At 30.1% G+C, this 22,202-nt stretch overlaps 1 protein-coding gene across 2 annotated transcripts in view; it reads right to left on the bottom strand.

Annotated features, from left to right (window-relative positions):
• Positions 1–15,128: 15,128 nt before the first annotated feature.
• LOC112497538 (uncharacterized) overlaps positions 15,129–22,202 on the bottom strand; it is a 70,374-nt gene continuing 63,300 nt past the window's right edge. The window contains exons 1-4 of one of the 2 annotated variants that reach the window (XM_025096004.2): positions 16,237–16,290; positions 15,979–16,149; positions 15,806–15,859; positions 15,129–15,549 (exon numbers count right to left, since the gene is read on the bottom strand). In XM_025096004.2, coding sequence (XP_024951772.2) covers positions 15,208–15,549; positions 15,806–15,859; positions 15,979–16,149; positions 16,237–16,248 — 579 coding nt within the window. In that variant the 5' untranslated portion in view covers positions 16,249–16,290 and the 3' untranslated portion in view covers positions 15,129–15,207. Of the gene's footprint in view, positions 15,550–15,805; positions 15,860–15,978; positions 16,150–16,236; positions 16,291–22,202 lie in introns of those variants that run through there. The other variant, XM_052440694.1, reaches the window with a different exon arrangement.

Genomic DNA, 22,202 nt, shown 5'->3' with positions numbered 1-22,202 from the left:
CAAAACAATAATGGCAAAATTAACCATTAACTTTTTGTTTCTCTTTTTCATTTTTAGAAAATTGACTGTTATAAAATTTCATTTCAGACATGATTTTAATAGAAGTAAGGTACCATTGTTTTTAACAATTAAATTGAGTAATAAACCATTTCAATTATTTACATACTTTTTCCATTTTTTTTCTCTAATGCTAAAAATATGTTACTTGTATATTTGGGTGAAACTAAGAAAAAAAACTTTAATTTGAAAATCATTGCTAAGTATGGTCTGTCATTAGGCTCATTTAAAATTTAGTCAAATAATGTAAAATTGTGCATGTTATATGTAATACCTTTTATTTGAAATATTTATTTATTTTCATATAATATTAATATATGTGGATAAAGAGACCGTTTGTAAAACTAAAATTACAAAATTAAAAGACCATTAGCTAAAGCAAAATAAAATCAAAGTTAGCCTATTTATCTCGAAATGCTTTAATTTGTAGTTTGCAAAAAATTGAAAAAAAACACCATTAACTCTACTTTCTATTTTTCTTTTTGAAAAATTGTCATTGTAAAATTTCACTTTACATGGGAGAATTAGTCTATTTTCCAACAAAATTACGTCTAATATTTTAAATTTTAATTTGTAAACAAGTTCTAGATGACAAGTCCTTTGTCATTTGATAATAAAATGACATGCCATCAAAAGTATTAAAGTAAATAGTATGCAATTTGTGATTTGTCATTTGCCTTTTAGTGTAAAACGGCAGGTTGTTTACTTTATCAATGGTCAGACGGTAAGGCATTTGTATATGTTACTAGAAAATGACATATCATCTATTAAATTGAATTCCACTTGATTTTATGAAAGTAAGAGATTGTTTATATTTTAATAATTAAATAGAATATTAAATCATTTCAATTATTCATATATTTTTACATATTTATTTTCTTTCAAAGAAAATAATTTTGAAAATAACAGTTAAGTACGAATATATACACACACTTATATACAAATAACAATTTTAAATTCTTTTTTAATCAAAAAAGAAAAATAAAATTGGATATATACAAAAAAAATTGATTGAGATGGACGAGATGCTTAATTTTATTAATTTGCTTACTTTCATATACATTGTTCTCTATCTAAAGAAAACTTGGTGCCGAAAACGACATGAAGTTGCGAGTTGCTGCTCATGGCTGCTGATTCGTAATAATAAAAAAACTAGATAAATAAATTAAACTCAGGCCTATATGTTGGATATAATAGGACTAATAAATATTCATTCTTAGAGAGGTGAAATAAATTACAAAACTTCAATAACAAGGAGGAGTTTGCCTCTTAACTTAAGTTGCCCTTCTGTATTAATCGCATTAACAAAGTACCGTGCTTCTAGAAATCTATCCACCAGTGGGTTTTGAAAACATTAATACCATAATTATAGGTGGAATCAAATAGGAGTTTAAATTCTAACAAATTAAATAATGCCGTGACCGACATTCAATTCTGTCGGCCAACTATGCCGTTAGCAACAGGAGAAAATATATGATGTCCTTCTCTTATGTTTTTCGGTGGTCGTTAAATGACATGATCATATGAATTTTATTTTATTTTTTATGGTGGTCGAAATTTGAAAACTTATAAAGATGGGCGTAAGTAATGGAAAAAGATTAAACATTAGATTGGGAAACAAGTACCAATTTGTTCAACACATTAACTGTAAACAGAATGTAATACTCCAGAAGGCCAATACCATTGAAATCAACGGCTGACCTAGACAATTAAATCAGGGGCATAGTTTAAAAAAATTATTTAATTTGGAGTTTTTTTTTTTTTTTTATGTTCACTTGAATATATTTTAAGTCTCATAAACTCAAATTTCATTAATTTCTTTTAAATTTTAAATAATAATAATAATAAAAAATTATTTATTTTAAATGCGTGAAAGTATCTTTTTTTTAAAATAGTTTCCAAAAGATATTTAAAAAATAAAATAATGCGGCTATTAAGGTTTGAACCAAGGCTCTAAAAACATCAAATAACATGCTTACCATTAAAATATAAATTTTTTGTTATATAAAAAGTATATCCCAATTCTTTTTTATTTAACACTTTTAAAAGAGGCTCGGGGTGCATTTAAAAGAAAAATTAATGGTCCAAAATCCCTCTTGAGCCTTAATTGGGTCCATCCATAATTGAATTGACATATATGGTGGCCATTTCTCGTACTACGATTTTGTACATATTATATAGATTGTTTAGTTAAATTTTAAATGAATTTTTTAAAACGTTACAAGCCCATTATGAGTGATTCCAAGTATTGTACACATTATTCTTTAGGAGATCCGTTTCCCATTAGAAGTTTCTAGGTCTTAATTTTAACCATGTATATTCCAGAATCATCTCGTGGTTCGGTAGTTCTCAGGGCCGGCTTTAAAGAATTCGAGACTTTAAGCAAACTTTTTATCAACTGAATGTACATTCAACAACATCAACTCTGAAAAGAATATAAATAACTTAAAATTTGTTTTTAAATTATACAAGTCATATGTCAATATAAAAAACAAAGTAAATTGAATTTTTTTTAAAAAAGCAAAAGAACAACAATAATTTAAAATGGATAATAAAATAATAGCACCCAAAAGGTTGACTAGTTGAGATGCATATGATATTCTGATGATGGCAATACATTTTTTAAAGAATAATTTTCTTTGTAGCGAAAAAAGAAGAATTTTTTTAGTTGAGATAATTGTTGATTCAATGTTCATTGGTTTTGAGGTTTTTAATAGAGTTTAAAGGAATAATAAAAGTCAGTTCTAATATTAATAATTTTAGTAGAGTATTCTTTTTTAGAAGGAGAAAAGTCATCCACACCCCTAAGATTTACTTAAATGGTCATTAAGATCCCCTTAATTTCATAAATGGTCATAAAGACTCATTTTTTTATTATTATACCCGTCGATTACAACAATCCAATAATTGACTTTAAATAAACTTCCACAATAATGATAAGATTATTAATAAAATATACGAATAAAGACATCTACACCCTCAAGATTTGGAGAAATTGTCACCAACTCCCCTAAGTTTTCAAAGAGGGACACCAAAATCTCCTTTCGACCATTATACCGTTTACCTCTATTATTCTAAAAAATTGACTTTAAAATTTTTGGTAAACACAAATACCATAAAAATAATGTAATCTATGTAGTAGACTAATAATATTAAAATATTTAATATTTTAATAAATTTTAATATGTAAATTATTATAGTTATTTAATAATATATTTTTATTCATTGTAGAGATTTTAAATAAATGTTTGCATTAAATACGTTCTACAATTAAAAACATTCTCACATACTAATATTGTTAAAATTATTATTTTGCATAATATTCAAAATAATTTAAAATTTTAATACAATTATTTCAATATTATGATTCTATTTATCATAAAATTTACTTTAATATAATAAAATATATCTAATATATTATAAAATATTAAAATATTTTTAAATATTGAAATTATTTTAAAATTTATATATTATTACATTTATTTTAGTATTATATTTCTATTTACTGTAAAATATTAGAGTTAATTCTTTTGGGATAATAGAAATAAAAGGTATAATCATCAAAAGAGGGTCTTGGTGTCCCTCTTCGAAAACTTAGGGGTGTTGATGACTATTTTCCTAAAACTTAGAGGTGTAGATGTCCTTTTCACTTAATTTTAACCATATATACCATTTTTTAACAATTAAATTGAGTAATAAACCATTTCAATTATTTATATATTTTTTACATTTTTTTTCTATGATGCTAAAAATATGTTATTTGTATATTTGGGCAAAATTAAGAAAAAAAAACTTTAATTTGAAAATCACTGCTAAGTATGGTTTATCATTAGGCTCATTTAAAATTTAGTCAAATAATGTAAAATTGTGCATTCATATGTAATACCTTTTATTTGAAATATTTATTTTTTATTGCATAATATTAATATATCTAGATAAAGAGACAGTTTGTAAAACTAAAATTACAAAACTGAAAGACCATTAGATAAAGCAAAATAAAATCAAAGTTAGACTATTTATTGAAAAAAAAACACCATTAACTCTACTTTCTATTTTCTTTTTGAAAAACCATCATTGTAAAATTTCACTTTACATGGGCAACGTAATCTATTTTCCAACAAAATTACATCTAATATTTTAAATTTTAATTTGTAAGCATGTTTTAGATGACATGTCCTTTGTCATTTAATAATAAAACGACATGCCGTCCAAAGTATTAACGTAAATAGTATGCGTTGGCATATACAATTGTAATTTGTCATTTGCCTTTTGGTGCAAACGACAGATTGTTTACTTTATCAGTGATCAAACGGTAAGACATCTGTATATGTTACTAGAAAATGACATGTCATCTATTAAATTGAATTCCACTTCATTTATGAAAGCAAGAGATTGTTTATATTTTAACAGTTAAATAGAATATTAAATCATTTCAATTATTCATATATTTTTACATGTTTATTTTCTTTCAAAGAATTTTTTTTTTGAAAATAACAGTTAAGTACGAATATATATACGCACATATATACAAATAATAATTTTAAATTATTTTTTAATCAAAAAAGGAAAAATAAAATTGTATATATACAAAAAAAGTTGATCAAGATGGACAAGATGCTTAATTTTATTTATTTGCTTACTTTTGTATACAGTCTTTCTATCTAAAGAAAGCTTAGTGGTCAGAATGACACGAAGTCGGGAGTTGCTGTCCATGGTGTGGATTAATAATAACAAAACTAGAAAAATTGTTGTGGAAGTAAACTGTTTACCATGTTAGGTGTGTGAATTATTGTTAGTGGAAAAAGTTAGGTATGCTTGAATGGATTGAGTTAGGCTTATGTTTTGTTAGTGGAACAAATACATGACTATGAAATAATTGGCTTTGCTTATATGTGTGGTGTGGATTGATCATAAGCTAGTATAAATAGTTTATTGATCACTTGTTTTTAGTATTACAATAAGAAGAAAAATCTAAGTTGTATTGGAGTGAGTTTCGAGCTTTGAGAGTTATATGAGTGTTGAGTTTTAATGATATAAAAGTGTTTGATTTTTCAGAATTCTCAATAAAATTGTACTAGAGCTAATAATCAGTTCTCCACAGTGTAGCATATCAAATCGAAGAGCTTGACGAGAGGAACGTGATGCTGCAAAAATCAGCTTGATCGGAGTAAGCATATCAATACTTGACATCATTATAGAAGGATAACAGGAAATGATGTAAAAGTTAATTATGTGATGTTAAAAGACCAAGTAGGTGATATATTCACCAAGCCACTTAAGCTAGAAGGTTTTATTAGATTAAAAAATTTACTTGGTATTGTAAAATAAGTTTAAGAGGGGGTGTTGTGAAAGTAAACTTGTTTACCATATTAGGCGTGTGAATTGTTAGTGAAATAAGTTAGGTATACTTAAGTGAATTAAGTTAAGTTTATGTTCGGTTAGTGGAATAAATGTATGGTAATGAAATTGGCTTTGTTTATGTGTGTGGTGTGGATTGATCAAGGAGCTATTTATACTAGCTTACGATCAATCCATGCCACACACATAAATAAAACCAATTATTTCATGGCCATGCACTTGTTCCACTAACCAAACATAAACTTAACTCAATCCATTCAAGCATACTAACTTATTCTACTAATAATTCACACACCTAACGTGGTAAACAAGTTTACTTTCATAATGCCCCCTCTTAAACTTGTTTTACAATACCATGTAAATTTCTCAATCTGATAAAATCTTCTAGATTGAGTGGCTTGGTGAAAATATCATCTACTTGGTCTTTTGACATCACATAATCAACTTGAATATCTTTTCTTGTGATGCACTTCCTTATGTAATGATAGCAAGTGTCGATATGCTTAGCTAAATATTTTGCTGACTTGTTATCGATACAAAGCTTGGTGGGTTCTTCTAGCGGTCCTTAACCTATTCAACAAATTTCTGACCAATTTTTTTGAAAAATCAAACACAAATAAATTATTTCAGGCCTATATGTACGTATACTTTCTTATATTATATATATAGAGAGTATGAATATGGTGTCCCATTCATATTAAGACTAAGAAATAATGATTCTTAGAGAGGTGAATAAATTACAAAACTTCAATAAGAAGGAGTTTGCCTATAACTTTACTTGCCCTTCTTTATTAATAACAGTAATAATTAATTCCCTGTAATTAGGGAAGCCTAGCGCAATTAAAATCATACAGGGCATCATCCCTTGTGAAGCTCTAATTTTAATGATGCTCTATTTATTTAATTATTTTATAATCCGTCCGGCCCCCCGAATCTTTTCTGATTTAATCACACGTTCAAGAAGATTTTCCTGAATTTTCTTCAAGAGGAGTTGGATCTGTGTCTCTCCGATTAGCCAAAGAATTCATTACCATATCGTAATGCCCCAATGTTGTGAAAAATTTTAATATACTCGCAAGCACACGAATCTATAAATAGAATAGTGTTAACGAGGTCAAATCTGTAGGGATTGTAATAAATTGAAAAGTCTAATTTAAATATAAAATTAATATTAATTCTAACCTAATTGAGCAAATTGAGTTTTTAAGAGAAATACAACTAATTAAACTAAGAAAACAATTAAAGCAAAGGAAAATTTAATAAGACAAAAATTACCAAGGTTTTAGAATCCACCACTATTCAACTAATAAGTATCTAATTGTTAATTAATCCTCAATTTTTAAGTGACAATTCGAAATCAATCTATGTCATCTTATAGATATAACAATTAAGTTCAATTAAAATTAATCTTGTGTAGGTTATTTTTCTGCTTAAAAGTATGATATCTAAGCATCCCATGCGAATATATTGAATAACATAGAATCAAAGTTTTTCTAAACATTATATGTAAACAATTTAATGAAATACATAGAATCAAAGACAATCATATATCAACTTCATAGGTCCAAGTATAGATTTAGACAAATATTAATCCTAACAATCAATAATGCATGACATAATTGGTGAAAAGATGTAATTACACCCAACTAATTATGTGAAATAAGAACTATAAATATTAAAGAACATATGTAGGGAATTAATTAAATAAAAAGATAATTATTTCATTGAATAGGATTTAATCCGTAACCTCAATATAAGAAAATTAGCTAGACATACTTGAATTGAGAGCAACAAATAAAATAAAACCAGCCATCGGGAATATTAAAGCTCTGCTGCGGCTCACGTCCTTTTCTTCTCTGTGTCTCGCGGCTGCTCCTCTTGCAAAAGCCAAAGTTCGACTTATATGATGTTACCGACCGACCTATTTCATCCAAAGGCTAAAGGCTTGGCTTTCTAAGCTTTGATTTGATCTTGCACGTGCTCTCCACTTAGAATCACATTAGTATTTTCATTCCTTTTTAATGCCATGCATTAAAATGGCAATTGCATCTCCCGTAAATTTATGCATCCCCTCTGAATTAAATCTTAATAAATTAATTCTTTTAATTCTTTTTCCTTCAATTGATTCTCAATTTAATCTCCATTACTTCCTAAATTGAACTTCTTCATGTCCTTTTTATCCATAATCTTCAATTAATTTCCTGTTCAATAAAATAATTCAATTAATTAAAAATGATAAATAAAAATAACTAATAATTATATAATTAAGGGTAAAAAATGTATATATTATATGCTCATCACCCAACAAATTATACGAGTGAATTCTGTCTACCCCCAGTAAATATGGTTAATTATTGTAACAAAAGTTTAATGTGTATAAAAATTCATTAGTTTGATTTCTTTTTTTTTTTTAAATAATTAAGTTCGACAAAGCAAGGAATAACATGGGTTGGGTTCGGTATGTTCAAATGGTGAAAGCCCTGGCAACATTGCCATTAACTTTTCAATGAAAGGCTATTGCTAGAAAGTTTAGGATCAATAGTGATATATAGAAATTTAGACTTTTGAATAAAGGTTAGTGGGCCTACAATGCCGCTTGATTGCTTTGTTTTAATAATACAATTATATGTATATAAATAATTTAAACAAGTGTCTCTACTTGTATGATTTAGTTGTACTTAAGGATGAAAAGTATTGATAGCAATTTGTGACACGGTGGCTCAAACAAATTTGAGGCATTAGAGATTTTTTTTTAAAAACTACATGCAGACACAGGAAAGGAGTAGAATTTGAGTGATTGTGGGTTGGATGCGCAAAACCAAAATCTTGATCAAGGCGGGTCAAAGAGAAAAACATAATAGTTATGTTTTTTTAGTGTAAATAATAGAAAGATCGGGATCCTCTAAAATTTCACAAAAATTTAGTTGCCTATACTCCCATCCCTCCTTTTGTGTAACACAACACCACATTTATTTTATTTTTAGTACTTTCGTTCGTATTGATGAGTAAAATTTTTTTTTGGGTAAGAAAAATTAAAGACTTTTTGACATAAGTTTTAGTAATTAATTAATTATCATCAGTATGCTCTTTGTATACATCTTCTCCCTGCTGTGCTGTTGATTCTCACTATATTAGAAAAATCCAAAAAGAATTTTTGATTTAGAAACTACTGTATGTACATCAGGATGTTGCAACGTCTTCAACCTTGGAACATGTTTCTCTTTTACTTCAAATGAGTCATAGCAATGTTGGGAGAGTAGTCAATGAATGTCTACTTTGATGCCATTGAAATTTCCTCGAGCTACCAAGCTAGAAAATCATCATTACAGGCATTTGTTGATTGCTTTCATCACTTTTACGCTTCAAGTGTAAGCTATAATATGGATAATCAAAGACAAAGTTTTACTGCTAACTGGATATTCTGGTCATTAAAGAAATAAAAAAATATATTATGAAAAAAAAGGTTTGGCACGTACGCATGTTGTTGTCTGCGAAGGAAGTGTGAGAATGGGAAATCCAGTTGCCTAAAAGAGTAAAAATGTCATCCAGTGGGGTTTATTTACAAATTAACATGTTTTCAAAGATTTTAATGGGTTGTGATTAGAATTGGGTGCTATACATCGAAAAACAAAAGGTGGAAATAATAATTAAATCAATATATCGATATCTATGTGTTTTAACTAGATTTGGGGCTGAAAAAAAAAAAGAAACTAAAAACCTACTTAAACACAATAAAATTTGTATTAAAGTGACAAGGTGCCTTCCGTGGTGAGACGCATTACTGGATATGGCCTTAGATGAAGCTTGAGAGTGAAGGGAGGAGGTGAGGGTGTTGTCAGAGACTTAGATCTAGAGTGAGAGTTGAATTGATGGGCTGTGTTTAGCCTACAAAATTGAGAAAAGAGGTTACACATGGAGCTGGTGATGACCGACGACTAACTCTGATGTCAAGTTAGCTTCTAGTACTATTTTTTGGGTGTTAAGAGCTTGCAAGCTCTTAATACTGATGGTTGAATGCTGAAGAAAGCCTCTGCCTTGTTGTGTGTGGATTTTTATGATGAATGAGAAAAATAGAATCTGATCGCTTTATATGGATTGCCTTGATCGCTTTATATGGATTGCCTTGAGGTGCTTGCCAACTTGAGCATTTTTATTGCTTTATACAAAGGACATTCTCGTCCGTTTGGAACATTGGGAGTATGATTGGAGAGTAAGTAGGTGTGCCATTTGTGTATTTTGTTCACACATACTCGTGCTGGACAATGCTTGGTGGTCTTACGTGCTTCTGAGAGGCTGTCTGGCGTGGCAGGTAAGGACAGATGGTCCTAACTCGCTTGATAGGTTGCTTTGGCCGTTTTTACAAACGTGGCAGGCTGCTGCCTCTACTTTTTCGACATGGTATCTCCTCATTGATTCCCCAATATCAGCTAAGGAATCAATATCTTTTTGTGATGATAATCACACCTCACATGCTTGACCTTTTAGGCGTTTTCTCTGACCATTTTGGCTCTGATATAGGAAAGTTCGCATACCAATCTAATTTTTTAGGGTATCCGACATAAGTCAACCTCACTTGGGTGACTTTACAAACTCTATATCCACACGTTGCATTTTATCATTTGTCTTTTATTTCTTCCCCAAACATTATGTTTTATCCATGAACAATAAGAGTGTCTTAATTAAACTGGGATGTTGGAGTCAATTAAAAGATAATAGAATTTATTTATTTTATTTCCTTTATGTATATGGCATTGTCTTTACTTTTAAATTCGTGAGCGAGAGAATTTCACGACATATGTGCAACTTGCGTGGAAACACAACAAGAAATTAAATAATATTTATGCTTGCTCTTCTTTAGATTCAGATAGGGGAGGTAATTTAGGTTAGGATTCGTTTATTCAATATTTAAATGACTTTGGGTTTGAAAAAATTGATTTGTTTAATAAATGGGCGAATTCGATTCTATTCACTAACTAAATGAATTGAATCTGGATTCGAGTACATTGATTCGTTTATTTGTTTATGATTTACTTAATAAATGGATCATAACAAATTAAATATGGTTAATTCGATGAAAATTCATTTATTAAATTACTTATTTATCCTTAAACGTTTTTAAAAAAAATTTAAAGTTGGATGGCTAATATAATAATTTATATTGGTAATAATTCAAATTATATAAGTGAAACAAAAATTAGGGCATAACCGGCCCGAATTTTTGTTCTCATCGTTTCCAATTCCAATCTTTCTTTCGCTTCTCTCATCCCACTCTTCCCTTAGTCTCCACTCTTCATAGCCGACCACAGTCATTTTGTTTTGTCTTGTTTGCAACTTAGCTAGCAGTGTAGAACCATCTCACTCTCACCTAAGACACGGTAAGCTCCTTTTTTTTTTTTTATAATTTTTGAGCTATGTTTTTTTTTATGGTGATTATAAATTCTAAATATTGATTATCAGTTCCAGATTAGAATATAGAGATGTTTAGTGGTCTCTTTGGTTATTCATGAGGATCTAGGAATTTTGTTTAGTGGTGGTCATTTGGGAAGAAAAAAGAAATCCGTGAATGCTTATCCTCAATAGTGATTCCACACTCGTGGCAAGCTAGTTAAGTGATTAATATTTCAACTAAGTTCAGTTTCAATTCTTTTGATTTGTGTACTCGGGAATTGGCATCAGCTTGGTCACTTGAATAAAACAAAAAGAAGAATTTTTACATATGCCCTTGCATATTCAATCTCAATCATCTTAGTGACATCATCGCATGCATCACCGCTGTAGGGCCTACAGTACAATGCAATTTACTTGGCAATTACAGTCCGAATTTAGATAATATCCACGTGACTTAACGGACTTATACAAAGCAATATTCCTAATTGTCAGCAGTTTCTATCGTTTGATTCGTTTCCTTCCGCCAGTAATCTCTGTATAAATAGGAATCAGCAATCACCAGCACTCCAGTTCGTAGTCTTTGAAAGTCGTAGCAGCAACAGCCACCAACAATAGCTTCTATTATCCGACCTTGCATCTACTATTAAAAGTTTTTCCTTTTTTTTTTCCCCTTTTTTGCTTTGTAGATTTAATTATTATTTCCTTAATAATATTACAAATTCACTATATATCTGATATTTTAAAATATTACAATGACTTATCAATGTTGCAATATATTAATATCATCTTATTTACTTTTTATGCGCAGGATTCTTGTTTTCAAGATGACAAAGACAAAATGAGGAGAATTAAAGAAATCATTTTGGTTTATAATTTGAATTTGAATTACTTTTATTTGTATTGTTAAGAATTTGTAATTTGGTGTTTCAATGTTTGTATATTTTAATCTTAGAATATGATTTGGATTATGTGTATTTTGTAGGATGTTAAATTTATGGTATTTTATATTTTCTTTGGCTTAATTTTTGTTTATTAATTATATTTTAGTAAACCAATTCATATTCAATTCGATTCATTGTAGATTTATTATAGGAAAAATGAATAGTAATGAATCCAAATTCGATTTGATTTGTTTATTAAATCCACTAAATGAATTAAGTGAATTGAACTTGATATTTGTTTAATAAATGAATGGAATCTAAATCCTGAGATTTCCATTCTTTTATTTGAATCAGTAGAATTTTGACCGAATTTGTTTATGATTTGATTTGAATTCGATTCATTTATTCATTTTACCGCTCTTAGATTCATGATAATTTGGATAGTTTGCCACTCTTAAAGAGAAATGCTTTAAATTTATTGGGTATCTTGTATTTTATGATATATCAATTTTTTCTAATTCATTTTTTTTTATAAATTCATTATCTTCAAACAAGCATTATTTCTTCAAACAAAATACTCAACTTCATAAAACAAATAAATATGGGGAGAGGAGGCAACCTTGTACGAGCCCTCCTTGTGGAATTATTTTATCTCGAGTCTCTCACCATTAATAAGAAATGTAATGCAAGCAAGCAAATAAAGGACATAATTAAATCAACACACCTGACTGAAAATCCCAGCTTTAGCATATGTACAACCTTTAAAAACGTCTACTTGTAGAACTTAAATTTAAAGGAAAAGAGAAGTTAATAGGTCATTTGCTTGATAATTCATCTTGAAAATATAAAAAAATATATTTATTATACGAAAATGTTTAAAAATAACAAAAAGTTGTAAAAATATCTTATTATTAATTTTTTTATTCTCACTAAAACATGTATTTCTTATTTTTATACTAAAATTTTTTATTTGAACTTTATTTTTTATAGTTTTCAATTTATAATAAATATAAATAAAAATATATTTAAAAATAAGGATAATAGTGTAAGATTATACTGTCAAGGAGGTTATTGACTATTATAAAAGTGCTAGCTGGATATATTGATTTACGTATAAGAAAAGTGAAAATATCCGCATCATTTTACTATATAACTTTTAGATATAGTTCAAATTAGGTATCTACAATATTACTTTTAATCATTATCTTGGGTTAAATAATTCATAATCAAAACTTCAAACTTGTGACCTAACTAGAGTGCCCTGTTATTTTACATTTGCTTTTTTTTTTGGGGGGGGGGGGGGGGTTTGGCGGTGTGTGTGGTGGGGAGATAAATGAAGTTTATAGTATTGTAAATTAGATAAATTTACAATAGTATATTTGACATATGCTTTCGGCAAAATTTGAATTATTAATTTTTATAACATGTGTCTCATGATCGATCGTGAATGTTCTCCTCTCTCTAGTGAGAGGGATATAGTTATGAAGAAATAGTGGATCGCTTCCCGTTAGGACTCAATCTTTCTTGTAACGAGCTAATCATTGAGATTCCTCCTCAAATTGGAAATTTGACTAGGATTCAAATATTAAATCTGTCACACAACAACTGACTGTATCAATCCCTTCAATATTTTCAAACTTGAAGTAAATCGAAAAGTTTGGATTTTTCTGTTGAAAAATAGCGCACCAGTCGCTATTTTGAGGCATGATTTTGAGTGGGACCTTAGTGAAAGTAAAGGTCTAGGGCGATTCAAATGCTCCTTCGCAGGTACTTCAAATTAGTATATTTATATGATCAAAATGATATTAGAGTGAATGAGAAATTGTTACTCAAAGTACAACCATGGAGTTGGAAAAATTAAAGAAAAAATGCACTTGTCTTACACGGGAGAAAGTTAAGGTATGAAAGGTTATATATGATTTCTCATGTCTATTTGATTAAGAATATAAGCACAAAGTCTCCCTCTTGCATGTACTCACGCAGTGGGGTGCAAGTCGCAGCCTGGTTAGCTTGATTCGTGTGCGCTCACATTCTACATACATGAACATCAGCTTGATTTGTATGCAGTCGCATTCTGTGTAGACGAATGTCAGCCCAAATAGTGCCAAGCTCATCTTAGTTGTGTTTTGCAATTTTTATTCAAATTTTTTTTAATGTTTAACTGCAAGGATTATTATTTTTAATTGATTTGCTGATTCAGCATGAATTTAAATTCAAAACAGTGATTATGCCATTTAATCAAACAAATAATGGCTAACAGTTATACATGCTTTTAATTACTAAATTGTAAAAGATTTTTCCTCCCTTGACATTTTCTTTGGCGAACAGTTTAAGCACTTCGGATGTCCTCGGAATAGATTTGTTGATGTGCCAAAATTATTTCATACCCGTTGTATTTTAGGAAACAAATGTCGTCCAATCCTACAGCACCGAACAATAGATGGCGAATGTATTTTAAGAAAACTGTCTAGCACAAGCCTTGGGTGTTCTACAATTTTATATTGTTTACAGCTTCTATTTAGTTACTGTATTTGTTGTAATTTAGCTTTATAGTTTAGTTGCATTTTAGTTCTGTTCTACTCACAATATTATATATTTCAACACTTTCACACAACAAACTGAATGGGAAATCCCTCGTCAACTAGTGGATTTAAACACATTTAGTTGTTTTCAGTGTGCACACTATAACTTTTGAGGCTAACCCCATAGTGGACTGCACAATTTGCAAACAAATAATTTTCAAACGCACGAGGGAAATCCTTTTCTTTGTGGATTGCCATTGCCCAAAGGTTGCAACGAAAATGGAATCCAATTTTAATAACTATATTCAGGGTAAGCTGATAGTATAATTTTCGAGGCTTGATCAAGTTTATAGGAATTTGATATTGCTTTCAGTCCTGATCAAGTAAAAAGTTTAAATATTTAGGTCATCATTACTCATTGCTCTTTCAAGTGGAATAGGAAGAGGAAGATTATGCTACCATACATTCTCCGGGATGCTACCAGATATTTACAAGTCAATGCTCGGAGATTTCAGAATTTTATGATTGGAAATTAAGTTTCACGATGACTCGAGAAATTCTGGATTCAACCTCCATCTGAGGCCAATTCAGGCAGGAAGTGATTATTGATATCAAGCAACTGATCAGGCAGGAATTGAAGTAAAGTAAAACTGGGAAGAAATATTAGTAGAAATTTACCATTAAACATTATATCATCTGATGCCAATTCCTTTATTTGCAAGGAATGAATAAGAATTAGTTGTGCTTACCGCAATAATTGATTGCGTTAACCATGCAACTATATATAATAACAAGATTTCAACTGCTAGCTAGTGACATAATTAACGAGCTGATCTTCAATTGTTATAAGTACACGCACACACACAGATATATATTTACATATATATGTATGTATGCATCGCTCTAGGATCTTGTTATAAAATAAAAACAAATAATTGCAAATGAGTAATTGATTATTAAATAAGACAAAATTAAGTTAAATAATTTTATAAAGAAAGAAGTCACACAATTTCGTCTGAGCCTGAGCTCTCAGCTGGTTCTTTTGCTGTAGTAGCAGCAGCGGTTGTGGTTTCCGAGAAAACGAGGGGTTGGCTCCTAATAAACTTGAAGCTATCAGCATCGCAATTTAGTAGCAGCGGCTGTATAAAACTTATTTGGAGACATGAGAAGCCCGACAGAACATAACACATTAAATAGTAAAAGCCGTCTCCTTGCAGTTCGAGAAACAATACCAGTGGTGCTATGTAAAGGACGGCCGCATTTAGAAAACCCGCAAAATTTAGGAATACAAAGGATGACAACATGAAAGATTTTGGTGTCGCCTGATGGTGATCATACATTATCTGTAAAACAAAAATTAATTAATTGTAGTTCTTTCGTTCGTTCATTAGCTAACTGCAACTGGTTAATTTATTTATTAAACAATATGCAATTAACTAGCAACATACATTATTACTATATAAAAAATTTTCCGATCTATGAATCTCGATTGTATTTTGATCTACTAATAACGAATTTTAATAAAAATTTGAGTTTACTGGATTGGAAGCTGACGACACTGATTATATATATGTAATATTATTAATAATAGATATATACCTGACAATAATGTAGGGTTTCAGTAAATTGAATGATATTCTCCAAATCTGCCTCCTGAAACACAATATACAAAACATAATTAAATAAATTAAAAGAAATAACATTACCAAATTAATCTCCTTCTCATACCAAAACCTCAATAATAACCACATATAATTAGATCTTTTACGTACCTTTTTAAAATATTTGAATAGACACCTCCACCGTACCTCAAACAAAACTGTCAATATTAGTGCCATGGAGCATGTTTCGGCCGTCAAAGTAATGAGAGGGGCGTCGACGCCATACATGACGAACCACCAACAGAATAGCAACAGCACAGGAAAATAATCCAACAAAATCAACTGCATATACGCATATATGCAGATGCAAAGAGTAATTTTAAATTCTTTTTTTTAATAAAAAAGGAAGAAGATAATTAATTTACTTACTTTCATATACATTGTCTTTCTATCTAATGAAAGCTTGGTGGTGAGAACGACATGAAGCTCCGGGTTACTGCCCATAGCAGCTGAATAATAATAAAACGAGGCAAATTAATTAAACTTAGGCCTATATGTATATAAACTTCTTATTTGATTAATATATACAGAGTCTTTCTTATTCCTAACAGGACTAAAATAATCTTTAATAACAAGCTAATAGGAGTTTGCCTCTAACTTTACTTGCCCTTCTTTATCAATAGCATTAATAATTAATCCTCTGCAATTTGGGAAACCTAGCGCAATTAAAATCGTGCTGAGCATTTTCCCTTGTGAAGCTCTAACTTTAATGATGCAATACTTATTTATTTTATAGTCCTTCCGGCCACCACATTCTTTTTATGATATAACCACATTTTCAAGAAGATTTTCCTGATTTTTTTTTCTCCATGAGGATTAGGATCTGATTAACCAAAAATTCGTGGTAATATTATATTGCCCACCCAATAAATATGAGTGAATTCTGCTCGCCCCTAGTAAATGAAGTTAATTATTATAACAAAACTTTAACATACATAAAAATTCATAAATTTAATTTAAAAAAAATTAGTGAAGGTGGACGAAGCAGGGAATCATAGGCCATGTGGTTAATTATTGTAACAAAACTTTAACATACATAAAAATTCATAAATTTGATTTTTTAAAAGTAAAATTGCCCAGGCAACATCTTAATGACTGGCATGTTACTACAACAAAAATGACTTTTAACGGCCCCCACCCCCCCCCCCCCACCCCAAAATGCTGTCAAATAGTTGAACAGCAACAATTGCTCTCCCGTTATAATTAAAATAATGAATTCTATTTGTTAGGGTGAAATTGCCGTGGATTTAGTACATATTTTTTTTTAAAAAATACTTTTTTATATTTATCCGTCACATGCCCCATCCAATAAAAACAGTACTCTTGAAAAAAACAATCAATAATAAATCCAATCAAGCAAAACTGTATAATTCATTAAGATATGAAAGAAAAGTAAAAGCTTTTGAAGTAGAAGGGCAGAAGGAAATAACTAAAACACAGCCTTCTTTTTGCACCTAAATGCTAAAATCACTGCGAAAATAACAAAACAAATGTTAAAGTCTAGAGAAAACAAATGGAATATATTTAATTAAATAACTTTTCATTATTCTATTGAAAACTAATTTTTGTATTCGATATGCTCACCTCAACTTATCACCAACACTTTCTAAATCTTTCGTCCTTTCTTCATTATAGAACTCTATTATAATTATTTCCAAGTAGTTACCTACACTTGCTCAATTCCGATTCATCATATGACTTATCCAATTACAATATTTGATAGTAACGTTGGTTATTTGCCTGATTCGGTTGTATCAAGGAACAAACAAACCAGAAAAATAGAGAAGAAAACAAAATACTTACAGAGAAGACAAGAAAAATGTATCAATTTTATTTCTTAATGATCTTAGTCTTACAATTGAGATATATATATATTGTAGCTTTAACCCTTTGACAATAAGGAGTTTATCTAATCTAATATAATATAAAATTATAGGACTTCCAATTGTTGTGGAAGTGTAGCTTGAGTAAATATCAATATCAAGATGACTGAAACGCAAAGAAAATTATACACAACAATTTACGTGGTTCAGATTAAAACTTACATTCATCAGACAAAGTCTGAAAGATAATTTTACTAATAAATGAGAATTTACAAAATTCAGGAAAAACCCTCAAAACCCACAACCCCAATACACCCATTTATATCCTCACTAAAGCACTCAAGTAGAAGCTCTCTCAAATCTTTCAAGTTGCTTCATTTGCAATTGCTCTCAAACTTGGTATTTTAGGATGGATTACAAATGCATTCTGCTCTATTTATAGGCAAAGCTTACAATATGAACACATGGAAAAAAATAATCTTGGTTGTCTTTCAATTTTAATGGCTTTAGTGTTGACTTTGTTGAAGAGTAGGAAATTTCATGGTAGGACATGTAATTACAGCCAAAAGTTTCTAGCCATACGTATATGTTCAACAAAAGTTGGCTTCGTTGCTGATTTTTCAACAATTCTCCACCTCAGAGATTGTTTCAATCCATAAATTGATTTTGTCAATTTGCAAACCCAATTTTCTTTTCCAATAATCTTGAATCCATCTGGCTGGGTCAAGTAGATTTCCTCTTCGAAATCACCATGTAAAAATGCAATTTTCACATCACGCTGAACTAATTCAAGATTAAATTGTGCGACCATGGTTAACAAAATTTGAATAGACAAGTGTTTCACAATTGGAGAAAACACCTCATTGTAGTCTATTCCTTTCTTCTGAATATAACGTTTCGCTATCAATCTTTCCTTGTATCAAATTTCATTTTAACGAGGAAATCCTTCCTTCTTTGTATATACCCATTTGAACCCAATTAGCTTCTTTTCCTTGGGCAGTGTAACTAAATTTTAAGTTCCATTTTTATGAGGGGATTGTATTTCTTCATCAATTGTTAGCTTGTATACTTTCAGGCTACTTACTAATTCTCTATAAGTGGAAAGAACACCATCATTGTCTACAACTAGAAATGCAGAAGCCACCATATCAATAAAGTGAGCAGATCTAGAATCTCTCTTCGTCCCCTTCTATATGCAATTGAATCTTGTTGCTACGAAAGTTTCTAGGTCAGAACCTCTTCTTTATTCTCGGTTGTTGGAGAATCATTATCTGTTTCCTCAAAACTAATTGGATTATCTTTAATCTTTTCAAACTCCACCTACTGCAAAGTATTATTGGTTTTGTCATCCTTTTGTGAATCTTTTTGTTTCAATAATGACTGATTCATCAAAAGTCACATCTCTACTAAAAATAATATTCTTTGTATGAGGACACTAAAGACAATTTCCTCTTACTTCACTAGTTATACCTATGAACAATGCTTTCTCTACTCTTAGGTCTAACTTAGATTCCTTTACATGATAATAAGTAGTGGAGCCAAAAACATGTAAAGATTCATAATCATTAGTAGGTTTACTAGTCTACATCTCCATGGGTGTTTTGTCCTCAATTACAGTTGAAAAAATGAAATCAAATTTTGTGGGCACCGAATTCAAAGTGCTAAAAAATAAAACTTGGTGCAAACCAAAATTGAATACAATTTGCCAATTTGGCAATGAAGCCAAATTGAAACTTGTGGTAGGTGAGCAATGCTCCCTATAAATAGAAGGTCAATTCTTCATTTCTTACACACCCCACATTTGAGAACAATAGCAAGTGAAGTAATTTGAGTGATTTAAGAGAGTTTTTGCTTGAGTGTTCTAGTGAGGATACAATTAGGTGATTTGTGGTTTTTTTTTTGTTTGTTTTTTAAAATTTTGTAAATTTTCATTTATTAATGAAATTATCTTCCAATTTTTGCTCGTGAACGTAAGCTTTAAGCTGAACCACATAAATTATTGTATCCTTTTTTCTTTGCATTTATTTCTCACCATGTTTATGTTTTTCCAAAAGTCACAGTCACCATAATATTGACAATTGCTTAACCCACGCTTTCACAATAATTGGCATCATAGTAGAGGTTTGTGCTTGGAAGATAGTCTATTGTAACTAATGTGTATTTATGCCGTCTAGGAAAGGTTTGTCAACAAGACAATAAGAATTTAAGGAGTTTGACTTTTAAGTGAGACTTTTGTGATCCCTATATTCTCTTGGAAACTTTCCTACTGCATTTATTCACGCGAATTAATATCATAGAAGATGTTCTTTCAAGTGTAAATAATTGTTGAAGGCATTGGTTATTGGGGTTAAGAAAGATAGCAAAGGTGTCGTCGTCATCTTCGTCAGCAAGGACTGCTATGACTAAGGCGAAATTTAACGCGGAGAAATTCGACAGTACTAATAACTTTGGTATGTGGCGATTTAAGGTGTTGGATGTCTTATGTCAGCAAGAGTTGGATCTCGTCCTTGAAAAAAAGCCTAAAAAGATGAATGATAAGGAGTTAATAAAGATCAATAGACAGGCATGTGGTATTGTTTGCCTATGTCCAGCTAAAAATCAGAAATGTTCTTTCATGAGGGAGACATCAACAAAGAAATTATAGAAGACGCTGGAAGAAAAGTACACAAAAAAGCCTTGAAAATAAGGTTTGTATGAAGAAAAAAAACTATATCGATTCATATATGCACTTGAGGTGTGAACGAATGACTATGTGAACTTATTCAAGAAGATATTGGTGGATTTATTATATTTAGATGAGAAATTTGAAGATTAAGATAAATAATTATTGTCATTGAATTCTCTTCTTGATGAATATAACCATCTCACAACCACTTTACTTTATAGAAAGGACAATGTCACATTCGATGCTACGTGCAGTACGTTATATAACTCTAGAACCAGAAAGATCTACATTGCAGAAGCATTGATAGTGAAAGGTCCTTTATAAATTCCCAAAACCTGTAAGAAGAAGTAAGTCTAAAGGGAGGCATGCCAAAGATGAATGTGCTTTTTGTCCCTAGAAAGGGTATTAGAAAAATAATTGTCTTAAGTTACAAAAGGGTAAGGCTATTTCTGATGCATGTGTAGTATAGCATGATAAAGAGTCATACTTTAGTTTGTCTGGCATAAGATTGAAAAGTCACATAGATGAATAAATTTTGAATTCGGCTTCTACTTATTATATGTGTCTTAACAAAGACTGGATTTCTAGCTTCAAAGAGCTGGAGAGTGGAGTTGTTTTTATAGGTAATGACCATGCCTGTAAACCCATGAGAGTAGTGTAACACTCCACTTAAATATCTATTTTTAAAAAGATGTTTAATACATGATTACTTTTAATACGAATTTTAAAAGTTTAACACAACAAATAAAACTTTTTTACATAAAGTAAAAGTTATACAAAGATTCCATAGTTTATTTCAAAACTTAATTATTACATAAAGCTAAGATACTTATTTTTTTGATTAAAACCAAGCTAAGCCGATTATAAAATCCTAAGGTCGGTTATGTCCATATGCACTTCGTCTTAGTTAGGACTTGGCGTCAGCTTGCCCTACTCATCATTACCTGTAATGTAAGGACTTTATGAGCTAATTCCTAGTAAGATAACACTTTTATGCATGTATAAATTATGATGCATATGGATGACCATATTAAGCTTTTAAAAGAAACATGGAAAATACAAAACAACTTCTCCTTAGGTATGTTGCACTACAAGGTTAGCACTTTTACTCTTTAAACAATATGCCCTTGGGCCTCATTAGTTGATATTTTGGGTGTTACATATTGCCGTCCCTAAAAGATTCATTTTTGCTTATCTTTGAGGGCTTGCCCTCCTTAAAACTTTGCCACCTGGTAGTACAACCAATTATTTTTCATAAATTCATTTTCTAAATTCTTCATAATGTAATCCATGATATGCATGCATCCAATGCAACTTATGTCATAACATTTAAAGTTCTTAAATGCATAACAGAATCAATACACAACACTATTTAAGAACAAGATTCTTTAATGTAGGCGGCATAGCCGACTATAGCATAATTAAGTATAAGTATCATAAATTAGGTGGTAGGGCCGACCATAACATAACCAAGCATCATAGATTAGGCGGCAGAGCCGACCATAATATAACTAAGCATCATAGATTAGGCGGCAGAGCCAACCGTAACATAATTAAGCATCATAGATTAGGCGACATAGCCGACCATATAAGGATAAATACGAAAATATCATAATATAGGCAGCATAACCGATCATATAAGAATTTAGATTATAACTAATCACATTATAATAGCCATCACAATATAAAAGAATGGTTAAAATTGAAGTTAAGTATGAAAAGAATTTTGTCCCTACATTGCAGTTGAAGTGTTACTTACCTCTTGACCTTGACTTCTCTAGACCTTTGTAAATTAAGGATTTCTCTACTCTTGTTGTTATGACTTTAGAATAAAAGAGAATGAAATT

Source organism: Citrus sinensis, chromosome 5, assembly GCF_022201045.2.
Source record: "Citrus sinensis cultivar Valencia sweet orange chromosome 5, DVS_A1.0, whole genome shotgun sequence".
Classification (NCBI taxonomy): Eukaryota; Viridiplantae; Streptophyta; class Magnoliopsida; order Sapindales; family Rutaceae; genus Citrus; species Citrus sinensis.
This window is presented reverse-complemented; position numbering and strand designations above follow the sequence as displayed.